The 14,523-nt window shown below is 37.5% G+C and overlaps 2 protein-coding genes across 5 annotated transcripts in view; one reads left to right on the top strand and one right to left on the bottom strand.

The window, feature by feature from the left end:
* Positions 1-4,894, top strand: part of vash2 (vasohibin 2) — a 42,431-nt gene extending 37,537 nt beyond the window's left edge. For both annotated transcript variants that reach the window (XM_015403371.1, XM_015403372.1), the window contains exon 9: positions 3,150-4,894. In XM_015403371.1, coding sequence (XP_015258857.1) covers positions 3,150-3,219 — 70 coding nt within the window. In that variant the 3' untranslated portion in view covers positions 3,220-4,894. The remainder of the gene's footprint in view (positions 1-3,149) is intronic.
* Positions 4,895-12,360: 7,466 nt separating this feature from the next.
* Positions 12,361-14,523, bottom strand: part of LOC107103595 (protein angel homolog 2-like) — an 18,566-nt gene continuing 16,403 nt past the window's right edge. For all 3 annotated transcript variants that reach the window (XM_015403366.1, XM_015403365.1, XM_015403364.1), the window contains exon 9: positions 12,361-13,491. In XM_015403366.1, the coding sequence (XP_015258852.1) occupies positions 13,328-13,491 (164 nt within the window). In that variant the 3' untranslated portion in view covers positions 12,361-13,327. The remainder of the gene's footprint in view (positions 13,492-14,523) is intronic.

The raw sequence follows: 14,523 nt of genomic DNA, 5'->3' as shown, positions 1-14,523 counted from the left end.
CCTGTAAGGTGTAAAAAAAAAAAAAAATAAATAAATAAAAAAAAGATTAATCGAATCGTATCGTGGTGTATTCTTGAGTATCGAAAATAATCGAATCGTTGGGTCAGGAATTCGATACTGATTAGAATTGCTATGATGGATGTGATTTCCACCCCTATTCCTTTTATAAAACATGTTCTTTAAAATATAATGGAAAAAATACAATACAGTGCGACAGTACAACGGCAATAACTTGTGTAATGTATAATGTGCAATTTACTATTTGATACCCAGTGCAATAACTATAGATAGATAGATATCCATCCAATAAATACACATGTAAACACACGGTGCAATAACCCTGTATAATGATCCTACGATAAAAAACAAAACGAAGCTGTCATATGTGGACGCGATGTTTAAACTGTATATATCCCATGCACCTTTTTTCTTCCTTTGGCAGAATCTTCTTCTTTGACTATTTGGGCTGATATAACGAGAACATTTCTCCTCTGTGAGATCGATAAAGCCAACCAGCAATCAACCAAATTCACTTTATACTTTTTGTTGATTATTACAGCTTTGATGATGTAATGTAACCTTGACCTTGTTCCAACTAAACCAAAGCAAGAAAACGCCTCAAAGTAACTATTAAGAAGAGTCACCCTTCCTGCCTTTAAATAGAATAATCAAAGATTTATTTTCTTTCAAACTTCTACAGGAGGATAAAAACATGTTTACATTTCCAATTTATGAAACAATAAAAAAAATCCTGGAAAAAAAGGCAGAGCTGAGCTGCACATTCAGTCTGGTAAAAGTCTGAAAACTGACGTTTTAAACTTTTTTTAATTGGATCAGATGTTCCAACATGTGCAAACGCCACACGAATCCGCTTCCACCTCCTGCAGGGAGCAGTTAAACTCTCCTCCCACTGCAGTCCTGTGCTGCAGCACATTAACACTTTAAACCACTAAAAAGTGATACTTAAAAAGCCATTAGTGTTATCAACAGAGCACTTACTTAACAATATGTTGCCACTCCAGCAGCCTCAATGTTATCATGCTGCAGGCTGGAACAGCTGAGCGCTCTTCATCAGCTTCTGGGAAACATCTTCAACAACAGCTTCAGTCAGAGTTCATGCATTTCACAGCGACTCATTAGGAGCACAACGATTGTTAGAGATTAAAAGAGGAGACTGAGAAATCCAATTTCTGTAAACCTCAAACTGTTTTTAGAAGTTCCTTTGAACCAGAACGACTGGAGAGAATCTGAGATGGAGGCAGAGAGAGAAAAGGAGGATGTTAGACTGGAGGACCAGAGAATCAAAGAGGCTCTTTGACATTGATCATTTTTACATTCCAGTATTTATTTACTTTTTCATTTTAAACATTATATAACTTGTAAAGATTCTCAGTCATCCAGGTCAGTCATTCCAAAAAAGGTAAAAAAACAACAACAATCCACTGGATTTTGTTTCCAAATTTGAAGACGTTTCTCTTCCCCTCCAGGAAGCTTTTTAAATTCAAAATGTCAGAAATAGCGTTGAGTTCCTGGTTTTATAGAGTGGACCAAAAACAAAGCCTTGTTTTCGCAATGCAGTAAGTAATGATCTGATCTTTTTATTGGAGAAACCAAACCACCTCTCCACAGACGAATGGCCCACCACAGAAGAGCAACCTGTGGTATATCTGCACCTTATGGACAAAGGACATTCTTTTGAGGACCAGAATGTTCACATTTAGGACAATGAAGACAGGTGGTTTGAGAGGGGCGTGAAGGAAGCCATCTATGTTAAAAAAGAAAAACCAACCTTAAACAGAGGGGGTGGACTCAGGTTGATTCCTTCCCACTATCATTGCACCTCCCACCACCTTACAGGGGAACAGAAGACCTCGCCTGTTCAGCCAGGCCAGCAATTCCCTCTAACGGCCCAATTTCAGAGACATAGAGAGGTATCAGGTATTGCATGCTAACAAAGAACCCAAACAATCTCTATTCCTAAGGGGTAGACCCGTTCGTCCGGTTTAAAGGCATACTATGCAACATTTTTCAGTTAATTAATGTGTTCCATAACGTTTTGGATGATTAAATGAGTCATTTCAGGTCGAACAAAGGTTTTCTCGGCCGCCCTGGTGGTCTGTAGGGGAAATACCGTACTTGCAATTGCAGGAGCCCTCGGCCCGCACCCACAGGCTCAGAAGTCTCGTGCATCGCGGGAGTCGGTCTTGCTTTACGGCGAGAACTGCTACACGCCCCCAGTGAAAGGCATGCTCGTTGCTAGCGCATTGGCGATAATTGTGCAGTTATCATGGCGGAACCAGTGAGAAAACAGTGAAAGCCCATGTCATCCGACAGTCGGATAAATGTATGGGAAACTCCAACTTGGCTAACTACAATCTTTGTTATTTAGACACATGCATAACAAATAATGTATGAAAACATGCTAAATTTTCAAACTCGAAAATTGCAACAAAATAGTCACTTACCGACTTACCGCAGTAGACATGGTGATTCGTTCCGTTCGCCTGTCTGCTAAGCTCAAAACAACCGCGCCTGGCTTGACTTGACGGAGAAACCAGGAGAACAGCTGAGCATATTTACGACAGCGCACTTTTACTTTCGCCCTCTGGGGGGAGCCTCGCTGGAAAATCAACACCAGTTGCATAGTATACCTTTAATTTGCATGTTTTCTAAGCCACAACAAGCTTTGTTTTTGGTCCACTCTATAAAACCACAAACTCAACGCTATTTCTGACATTTTGAATTGAAAAAGCTTCCTGGATGGGAAGCGAAACATCTTCAAACTTGGAAACATGAAGTTAATCTATAATCGTTCCACGCTCCAAACAATTTGTGGCTCTTACCGCCTACTTCTCCTTGGAGCAAACTTCCCTGCAGTGTTTTCACCCTCACAGAGCTCATTGCTGCTCTGTGACTGAACATCTTCACCTGGAGTCCGTTGTCTGAAGGTTGGGAGACGCTCCCACCTATTCTCAGTCAGAGAAGGGCGGGGCATAAATTCTGCTGCTGTCTCTCCTTCTCAAGTTACCAGAAGTTCTTCTCAATAAGTAGAGTTAAGAAAAGGGTTTATCAGCTGAACAGTTTCAGGTCATTTAGCATCACTTCAACAAACAGCTGGAGTTAATCTGCTTCGTCTGGTTTCCTTTCAGGCCAGCCTCAGTGGAGAGGAAACCTCTGGAGCTCAGCACCCTCAGCGACGGTTACCAGATCCGCATCTGATGCCCCCACCCCCCCATCCATCCTTTTCTCAGCCAAGGGTCTATAACTGCCACCAGGTGGAAGTAACCTGGTGCAAACAGCACAGTTACACCGATTATAGGATTCTAACCACACTTAGTCACTTCTTAAAGGGGAGGTGTTCAAGGCTCACTCAACACTATAAAAAAACTAATTTCTTTTTCCTGGATTTCACAAGTTCCTAAAGCTTCCTGTGAGTTTTCCACCATGATGGATGATTTGTTATCAGATTTAAACTATTGCTTCAGCAGAACGACCAAAAATGTAAAGATTTAGCAAAGCTCAGAGATGAAGCGGTCAGATGAGGAAATCCAAAGCTGCTCTGAGCGAACGGCGGTCCAGATGATGCGGCTCAGGCCGCATCGGAACAACTGCAAAGGCAATCTAGAACAAAATAGGAGGAGGAAGAAGAAAAGAGGGACGATAGCATCAGAGCACAGAGGGTTTCATCTTCACCTCCTGCAAAAATAAGGAAAAAAAAAACAAGCTTTCTATGTTCAACCCCAACATGTTTACATCCTCAGACCTTTAAAAGTTCTTCATGTGAGTCAAAAGTGGATAAAATCCTCTCAGACATCCTGACTAATGCTGCAGAAAACAAATAACAGCAGCAGCAAACCCACAGACTGCTGGGATATAGAAGGAATCTGCTGCAGAGAAACAGGAAGTGACACGTCTTTAATTAAAGCCTTATTAGGGCGTAAGGGTCAGCGCCTTTTTAACTCGCCCATTTAGAACACATGGAACCGTATCCCTTCTGTTTCAATTTAAAGATCATTACAGGTTTAGATCCTCTGGAAGGAGGATGTTGGCTGTTTGGATTCTTCTGCCTTTCATCAGCAGATAAGGAAACCTGTAATCAAATGTTTTTCTGTATTATTTTACACCAAACATGGAAAATCTCTGTATTTTTCCTCTCAAACGCCTCCTGTGTGACTTTAACCAGCAGCTCTTTGTCAGGAAAGTCTTGGGAAAAACTAAGTTAACTTAAACTACCAGCTTATAGAAACACTTTCAGCAGATCAGGTTCATCTTTATGAGCCACTGTTGGCTCAACATGCCCTGATCTTCACCCCGCCAACACCGTGCTTGGTGTTATCTGCTGGGCTGTTTAGTTTTCTCTCCATGCATGTCGGTGAACTTGAACTTTATGGCCAATTATTCCTGTTTTGGTCTGATCTGAACGATGATTCTTGCTAACTGAAAGCCCTTCAGCCATTTTGTTTTTAGATGAAAAAGGCTTCGGCCTTTCAGATTTAAATCCAAGGAGCTCTTGGTTCTCTTAGCATTTAAAATTAGATGCTGGTTTCTTAGAGACGCTACACTTCTCGGTAATATTGTTAAATTAAAGACTTTTCCAAAGTCCTAAATAAGTTTCCGGACAGATAAGTATTTTTCTGAGGTCGTTGTTGATGACTTTCTGCTTTAGTGTTGAGTTAAAGCTACAGACTGCAGCTTTTAAAGGGGCTGATGTTCAGCTTTGTTTCATTAGAAGCTCCTGGCAGCTTTTAAATCAGGCTGGTAGAAAAAGTATGGAGGGAATTTTGGAAATTATTTTGAAAATAAAAGATGTAAAATGTACTCTAGAAATGAAAACTTTGAATAACTTCTTAAAAATAAAGTTTTGGGTGATATTTATGCTTTTTCTTAGATTTTATTTTTCAATAATTTCTTTCCATTTTGAGCTTTTTTTTTACTTTACTATTTTAAAATTTTATATATTCTTTTTTTTCTAATTTTTTTTCAGACTGAGTTTTCCTAATCGCATTTTTCTTTACTTTAAGCTTGATTACATTTCTAAAACTCAATCTAAAATGTAAAAGATTAAATCTGTATGGAAAAAAATAATAATTGGAAAAAAGGAAAGAAAATATGAAAAAGAAATGTTAGAAAACAGAAAAGTTATAATCAAAGTTATTTTCTGGAATAAATTTTTTTTTAACCAATTTTAAATTATAAAACATTTTCTTTCTTTCCAGCAATACTGGAACAAAATTCCCTCCATACCAGGATGCACTTAGTTTTTCTCTTGACTTTGCTGATATTTATAACGGAAATATGATTTTTATTTGTATTTGATTCCTTTTTTTTTTTACAAACTACATGAAATTCAGATTTCTTTTCTCTCTAATTTGAATTTCCAGGGTTTTATTTTCTAAAGCCTTTTTTCTATCCTCATATTCACACATGATCACATACAGTCTGCTTTATGTTTGCATCATTTGATTGTAACATTTTTCCATCAGAATCAGTGCGTTTAGTCGCCATTTAAAGGTAGCTGTTTGTGTAACACTGAGCTATGCACAAGCTGAGTTTGCAGAAAGAAAACCAACAAAAAAAAAGGCTGAAATCTCCGTCTTCCACTCCGAGTCTTTGTGGTTCCTGCATCTCCGCAGCTTCTCCGAAAGCAGGAAGCTTCCAGAAAGATTCTCCTGAACACAAACTGTGATCAGCAGATCCGCGGTGCTGTTAGCAGCTGAGAAACTTTAACATATCTCTGATGTTTGGACCAGAATCGAAACCAGCGGCTCTAAATCATCCCGTTTGGACTGAAGTTTGTCTGTCGGGACTTTTTTTTTTTTTTTTTAAACATTACGTTTGTTAGAATCCAGAAGCACATGGAAAATATGTCGTTAGAAAGTTTTACTTTTTTTTTACTTTTCAGGAGGAACCAACAGAACAAAGTTTATACATCAAAGTTCCTCTGAATGTTTTGTTTGACTCAAAAGTCTGTTTCATTACGATGTTTGTTTTGATTGTACTCTGATTTTGAATGAAACATTTGTTAGATATGAAACTCTCTGCTGTTGCAGCGATCGTTTCATATGAAGCCTTTGATTTGTTTTAAAGTGCTGAAACCGACTCGGCTCCTGCTGTTCCAATGGACTGACCCCCCCCCCACCCATGTTTTATTATAATATACGGTTGCATAACTTCTATAAGCTGTAAAACATGAGATCCTTTGACCAAACCAGGCTGCTTCTTCTAAAGGTGCACAGCTGCACGTAATTAAAGAATCGTTATTAATCGAGTCAAACTCCATCATATCCAGATGCTTTTAGTGTTAGATCGGAGGACAATGAATAAACAGCTTTATTAGTGCCTCAGCAGTTTGCGTTAAATTAAAGGATCAAGTTGACTTTTTTAAAGGTGCAAAAAAAAAAAGTTTCCATGTTTACTCCAAGTATTGCTGTTATTTAGTTGATTAGTTTGTTTTTTTGACTTTGAATTTGCTCTGAAATCCATCAACTTCTGCTTCTTGCCTGATTGTGGAGACGGTGCTGCAGAGAAGGAGAGGAGAAGCAGCCTTCCAGTTCCAGACGTTTGCATGTGTGTGTAGAAATAAACCTCTCACCCTAACAGTATTCCAACGGTTTCTAGATATAATCAAACACAGCTGAAGTTCGGCCGAATGAAAATCTTTCTAGATTTCTGCCTGTTTTTCCTGAGTTACCTCTGCTGTTATTTTTGTTTTTGTTTTTTATTCTGTGGAGATAAATGAGCTAAAATGTGAAACCTGGTGATTTATCATTGTTACTCTCCTACTGTTACATCAGCAGTTTTTATCCACGACTGTAGCAGCATGTGTTGTTTTAATAAAAAAGAAATCTATGTTTTTCAGCTGGTGTTGCTCTTTTTGTCAGAAGTTTTAGAAAATTTAATTTGAAAATGATTCGTTAAACTTTCTTAGATTCTTTATGGAGTTAATAAAATATCTGCCTGAACTTCTCAACCTGCATCTCTCCAAACTACAAGGACAAAATAAAAATGAAACTCATTAAATTATGCTTTTATTTATAGCATTAGTTTGGATGTCTTGGTGATAATACAAAGTTGTAGTTTATCTTGGAAATGACCAATGTTTATATAAGATTTAAAAAAAAAAAAAACTAAATAAAAAAATGCTTCATTATTGATATGTTACACATTTAACCCTTTATATGGAGCTAAGTGAAATACTTCGAAAATCAAAACATCAAGACAAGAGTTTTATTTGAATCCATTACAGCACATTATTACTGTCAGGGTTTGGTTGCGGTTTAGAGGACCCAAATGCAGAGGCAGAGAGGCTGAGGAGATTTTTAGCAGTTTAATGCGGCAAAATGGTAAACAAAGGTAGGAATGCAAAAATCCAACTAATAATCAAAAGCAAACCAGAACTAAGGAGACATTTGGGGAAACCAAAACACAAAGAGCCGGGGAGAGACGAGGTAGGTGGACAACAGCATGGGAGGACAGCAACAACAATGAACCAACAAGGAGGGAGAGCATATATAGCTGACAGAGACAAAGGGAGGGCTAACGAGCTGACAAGGAGCAGGTGTGAGAGGAGACGACGAGAGAGTCAAGGGGAAAGGAGCATACACACACACAAGAGGGCAACAGAAAAAACATGAGAACTAACATAAATCTAGAAATTACAACAAAACTGGAATTAAACCAATAAAACTAGAAAACAAGGAGCAAAGTAAAGAACAACAGAACCAAGACCATGACAATTACCTTTGTAACATTCAAAAAATATGGATATTTTGATGGCAAAACATTGTGTCAACGAAATAAAAAACGCCAACTTGCCCATTAAGAAAAATAACAAAAGTGCCTCTATAAGAAATTAATTTAAAAAAAATCTCAGAGTGAAAGAAACACATTTTTTGTTACATTATAACCTTAAAGGTTATAATGTAACCTTAATGATGATACAGAAACTTACTTACTTCGCTTATTTACTTTTAACCTTACCCTTTTAACTTTTCGTTCAGCTTTTTACCTTTTTAACTTTTTTTCCCAACTTAATTTACAGTAGGAAATATATCATTCAAGGGCTCATCTAATTGGTCAGATACCAAAATCCATTTTCTGACACGCTTTATGCAAATATGGGGTCACAATTAATTACCAAACAATCGAGATTTTGGACAGTGGGAGGAAGCCAGAGTACCCGGAGAGAACCGATGCATGCTCAGGGAGAACATGCAAACTCCATGCAGAAAGACCCCAGGCAGGGAATCAAACCCAGAACCTTCTTGCTGCAAGGCAGCAGTGCTACCCACTGTTCCACTGAGCAGTCCCAAATACCAAAATAAGATGCAATATCTTTGCTGAATGGTTGTCATAGATCTTCTGCTTCTAGACCTCTCTGAGGGATGGGGGGACTCAGTTTTTAAGGGTTATGCAAGTGATCATAAATGCTTACTTGCCCTATAAAGGCTTATGAACAGATTTGACCCTGAAAACACAAAATATCATTTTTAAAGAAGCTGCCGAGAATCTTTTTTTAGTTTAGTGGAAGGAAAAAGTGGGATTCCCTGCAGCTGTGTTCTCTCACCTGCTGAGGATTTTAGATGACAGACCTGCAGTCTGGTTGAATGAGAGACGAGGATTAATCAACAAGTTGAACGTCTCTGTGGCAGATTCAGAGAAATATAAAGAAGTAAAGGATAAAGTGAAAGTGATGTCAGTAAGGAAGGATGTAGGAAAAGGAAGCAGGATGCTTCCTATCATTTAGCGCAGAAAGCTGACATTCCTATCAGCTGTATAGGAGCTATACAGTTTCCCATAATCCTTTGCATAACAGGATGTATTGACAGAGCCCACCTCATGGAGTTTCTTCACATGTATCTGTGACTGTTTTGGGTTTTGTAATGGAGAGCTTTAGCTGTTCGCTAACATTCCTATTTGTAGTTCTTTTCTCCAGAAGGCTGTAGTCCTAATCTGATTAGGATTCAGCAAAACAGTCCAAGGTTCCTTTCCTACCCTGGATTGTTTTTTTGTACTGTTGACCTCATGGTTCCTAGGGAGAGTTAGGAGGTCCTGCAGGAACTCAACGCTCTACCAAAGCTGATTACTTTCTACGCCACAATCATTCAATCTGTTTATGTATCTCTGTGGAGTTTAACTAAAGATCCAAACTGCAGAGAGAATCATCAGGAGTGACCTTTCCTCCACGCAGGATCCCCGCAGATCTGAAAAGAGTTTTAACCTGTAGGATTTTTTGACATTTGTTTGTTGTAAAGGTTAATATTTGATGTAAACACTGATTATATATATGTTCCCCATTTGCCTTGTAAATAATATTATGTGATCATAAAAAGCTTAAAAGCCACAAATGGATCCAAACCATCTTATTTTGGGAGGAAAGTCCTCCATAAAATATATCTACATGTTTTATTTGAAGCAGCAAACCTTTGTTGAACAAATGGGGGGAATTTTCAGTCTAAAAACGCTGCATGATGTCCTGGCTTCTGATAATATAATCAGCTTATGTCAAACTGCAGATGTGAGCGAGTTCCATGGAGGCTCATGGACGCCGCAGATTTTTACAAGTAATCCTTTAATTCTCATCTCTGCTCCAGTTTAAGGATTTAGAGGAAGGGGAGTTTTACCTAGCTGCCTGTCAGCTGCCTGAGTGTGACGTCACTTTTTTCAGGGAGGACTGGAAATCTGTAGCAAAGCTGCAGGTTTCAATCCCCAGCTTAGGATACTTCAAAAAACATCACTGTTAAGTTCATTGGTGGCTCTAAATTACTCTTATGTGTGTAGTTGTGTGATGTTTTTCTTGTATTTTTTGTTTACTTGTTTTTATCCCATTTTATTTCAATCTATCCCATTTATTTAACTTTTTTATTTTAAAGAAAATGCATGGTTTTACATTGGTTATAAAGAATAATATTTATAATTTTTAGAATCCCTTTATTTCTCCTTAAACTTTTCTTCTGCATATTTTAGCTATTTTCTATTTTTTAATTTACTGAACATATTTAAAATATCAATTTGAACAAGTAAGCCCTTTGCTGCCATCTAGTGGCCATTATGTAAGCAACTAAAAAGTGTGAACAGATTGTTTTCATCTCTGTGCAGACATTTCTGCAGTAAAATATTCAGGCCAAATGTGATTACTGTAAAAATCATATAATCAAGTTAAAGTCAGATATCCATTTAGTGAGAATAAAGAAGCATTCAACAGTAGGGAAAGTACTGGAATTAAAACCCTGAAATATTCCAGGAAAGACATAACAGTTCCACTGACATATGCAGGCAAAATATTTAGAAACCAGCTTGTGTTTAATAAGCAGTTATTTAAAGCTGCATAGATGCAGCTGATGGTTTTGCTGCAGTGCTGCAGAGCGATGGACTGAATACCAATAGGAATGAGAGCTGAGAAGGCAGCATCACCGATGGAAAACATGCAAACATTCGTCTCAAGCAGGATGAAGAAAAGTCTCTCACTCTGTGGTTTAATTAAACCAAATAGCAGCAAAAACATCAATGACAAACATGATTCCCTAGAAGGTCAGGATACAGGAAAAAGTCTCAGTTCAGGTTAAACTATTTCACAGAAAATAAATATTTAAAAGCTAAATAATTTATTTAATATAGGCTGCAGAGAATCAAAATATATAATTAAAAGGAAAGAGGATCCAAATCTGAGCTGTTTAAGTCACAGAAAAGAAGAAAGTGGGTCTAAAGTTAGTAAAGGACGGAACGTGATTGATAGATTTTAGAACTTAGCTTTAAAAATACATTTAGTCATCATTTTTGTTCTTCATAAGATTCATTAAGTTGCAATGTTTCATCAGCAAAATATATTTATTCAAATTTTAGCAATTTAAACAAACACCTTGAACAATATACAGAATGTAATCACACACTGGAAAAAAATTGAAATCTAGATAAGTAATTTTTTTCTTAAAATAAGTGCATTTGTTCTTGGATTGAGGAGGTAAAAGAGACATCTTCCCAATGGAACGAGACAATTTACACTTAAAATAAGAAAACACAGCCGCATTGTCTTATTTAAAGTGTATATTATCTAATTATCTTATTTTAAGAGTAAAAATAATCATTCTATTGGCAAACTAGCTCATTTACAAACTCAAATTAAGGGTAAATATACTTAATATAAGGACATTTTACTTAGTTCTAGATTGTTTTTCCAGTGCAGCAATATTTACGTTACTGTTCAAGTCAAAATAAAATACAACAAATTGCCTCACACATTTACTCCAATGTGACTGATCACTGTTCATGCTTAGCCTCTTATAATGACAATTAAATTTGACAGTATTTGTCCTCCAATAAATTATCTTTGGTCCTTTAATATAGACATGATTTTTTCCAGAGGGAGGACAGAGAACATCTGCTATTCTCGGTCTGTGAGCCTTTTTCCAAATATATACATTTCTTCGCCATAAGCAAACTTAAGTTTATAAACACTCGTTCATTTTTTGTGTAAGTATGTTTTTCAAGGAATAATCCAAACACAAACAACCTTGGCTCAAAAATTAGATTTGTCTCGTGAGACCATCCTGATCTCGCGAGCTTTCAAGATTTCACTCGCAAATCAGTCTGGAGACTCTCCGTTAAAGAAAATTTGGAGCCGTTCACCAAACGAACGTCCAATCAGCGTTGGCTTTGAGGCGGGTTGAGGTGTGACGCAACGAGAAGCGCGACCGTTCAGTCTAAAGAACATGGCGGCTTCAGCCGATGAAACTAGCGTTTAGGAAAAGATGTTTTTGCTCTTCTCCCGACTGGTTTCAGCAAGAGTAGCCTGGCTTGTGGTTGTGTTTTCGTCGTCGCTCTGTTAGTACGTCATATGCTTCGTTGATGTGATTGGTTTATTTGGCCCGTCTATCACCAACATAGGCCAATCAGCTAACCAGTATTTTCGCCCCTTCCCAAAATTACTTCAACCGATGGTTTCTAGATGGATATGCGGAGCAAATCCATCTGACGGAGTCAGGTTACCAATTTACATGCTGTCTGTCAATCTTCCTCTGTTAAACACAATCAATAAATCTTCTTTCCAAGCCTTAAGTCTATTATGAGATCCTTCTAAAATTTGTAACATCATTAAGTTATAAAACTCTGTTAAACCTTTCTTCAAACTGTCCTTTGTTAACTTTCTTTCTAAAGTTGCGATGGCAGGCTTCAACATATTACTTTGATTCGTTCTTATGAAGTTTCTGAGTTGAAGATATTTAAAGATATATATATTTAATAAATGTTTCCTCTGGAAAAACCAGACGGGTCAGCGTGTGATGAGAAAACAGCGATCCTACCAAACCATCCAACCAAATAAACAGCAGCCGGGTGTAAAAATACAAATTTATTTATGTACAAACTGTAAACTTCCCCACAAAGGCAAACAAAGGAGTAGAAAAATACACATGGTCCAAACAATCTGTAGTTTATATTCCTTCACTGATGAAGAACAGCATTAAAATAGAATAAATTTAACCCTTACATAAATGGAACTTTAACATTTATTCCAATTTTCTAAACACAGACATGCAGAATTTCCTTTTTTTCGGGGGATAAAAATAATTCAAACCAATAAAACAATGAAAAATGTGATTTTCTTAGTTTTGGCACATAAAGCTCTTCAAGCACAAACTTTCCCCTGAATAATTCCTGTTATTCATCAGCAGCAAACCTGTTTAAAACTCGTTTATGAATCATCTGTTAAATAAAATAAAATCCTGGAATAAAACCAGACCCTAAACATTAAGCATCTCCATGCTGGCTGGTAGGAATTATTGAATAATAAACCAAATATCAAATTTAAGAAAGAGAAAAAAAGGCTAATTAATAGAAAAGTTGATGTTTATTAATCTAAACATGTTGACATGCTGTCCAGAGCTGTAAGAAAAAGAGACGTGGAATCTGATGCTGCTTTATTGCTGCTTTTAAACTAAGATTTAAAATCTTAATTTAAAGAGTTTTAGGGTTGATCTTGTCCAAACATGTTCAAATCTCTAAATAAGCTCTTAATTTAACTTCCCGTCGCAGATTCTTTGTGCAAATCCCACATTAAATATACAGTATTAGCTGCCATCTGCAGCAATAAGCTTTTTTTTTACATCTTCTGTATAATTTTTATGATCTTTCAGATGTTAAAATAAAACTTTTTAAAATTATTGAACACTCTTAGTCAACCATTTTTCTTTCTTGGGGTTACTTCTAATTTAATTCCTCCTTCATTTCCAGCTGCCAGATTTCAATTCCTCAAATAAAATAAAATAAAATAGAACTAAATTTCCCCTCTGTGGTTCTGCTGGCACCATGTGACGGACCGCGTCCACAAACATCAGCAGTGCAGCCGAAAGCGGGCGAGAAGAGGAAGATGGTCGGAGGAGTGGTGTCCGTTTGGCAGACCGCTGACTTCCTCCAGCTCCGACTGTCCAACCAATGACAACCTGCCCAGCAGCTGGAGGCCACGCCCACCAGGAAGTGAAGGGGTTGCATTTCCATCTTTCAGAAAGAACAGGAGAACAACACTGTTACTGAGAACTCAGAAGAAAATAAACGCATAAATATTCAAACTAAAGCTTCATTTTATTAAAATAATATTTATATTAATAAAAGTATTAATATTAATGTTCTGGTGAAGATTCTCAGTTATCCAGGTCATAGTCATTCCAAAAAAAAAGTTAAATCACAAACCACTACATTTAGGCTACGTTCACACTGCAGCCTAAAGTGACCCAAATCCGATTTTTTGGCCTGTATGCGACCTGGATCTGATCTTTTCATGGCTGTGTGAACAACACAGATCCGATTTTTTCCAATGCGACCCAGGCCGATACAAATCCGATCATTTTAAATGCAATCTGTGTGTGAACGGCCAGTTCGCATTCATCCGACCTGAACGCCATTAATACCCGACAAAGGTCACTATTCTGGGTCTTAATATGAAGAAGAGGCAAGAAAAACAACAACCATGGCGGACGATGATGCGGGGAGCATTATTTATCTTGAAAAGATTTTGATTTTATGGTTGGGAAAGATCGCTAGATGTGCTCCAGTGCTACAATCCATGTTTACTTTCTGTAAACACAGAGCACGCTGGCCTGTGATGTCATTGCGTCCTCTACTGCGCATGCGGGACACTTGCGTTTGTATGACTGCAGTTCACACAGGAGATCACATTCAAGTCGCATATATTTGGAAATGTGAACGGCAACGCAAAAAAAAAAAAAATGGATTTCACAAAAAAAATCGGAATTAAGCATCAAGGCCTGCAGTGTGAATGTTTGAAGACGTTTCTCTTCCCATCCAGGAAGCTTTTTCAATTCAAAATGTCAGAAATAGTGTTGAGTTCCAGGCTTTATAGAGTGGACCAAAAACAAAGCCTTGTTGTAGCTTAGAAAACATGCAAATTGTATCAGACAAACGGGTCCTCCCCTTTAGAATGGAGGTCATTTGGTTTCTTTTGTTAGCCTACAATGCCTGATACCAGTCTTTGGGCCGGATTTATCAAGATCCAATTTTGCGTGCAGTAAT

Source organism: Cyprinodon variegatus, unplaced genomic scaffold, assembly GCF_000732505.1.
Source record: "Cyprinodon variegatus isolate N-32 unplaced genomic scaffold, C_variegatus-1.0 Scaffold1485, whole genome shotgun sequence".
NCBI lineage: Eukaryota > Metazoa > Chordata > Actinopteri > Cyprinodontiformes > Cyprinodontidae > Cyprinodon > Cyprinodon variegatus.
Note: the sequence above shows the minus strand (reverse complement) of the source record. Positions and strands in the feature narration are given on the sequence as shown.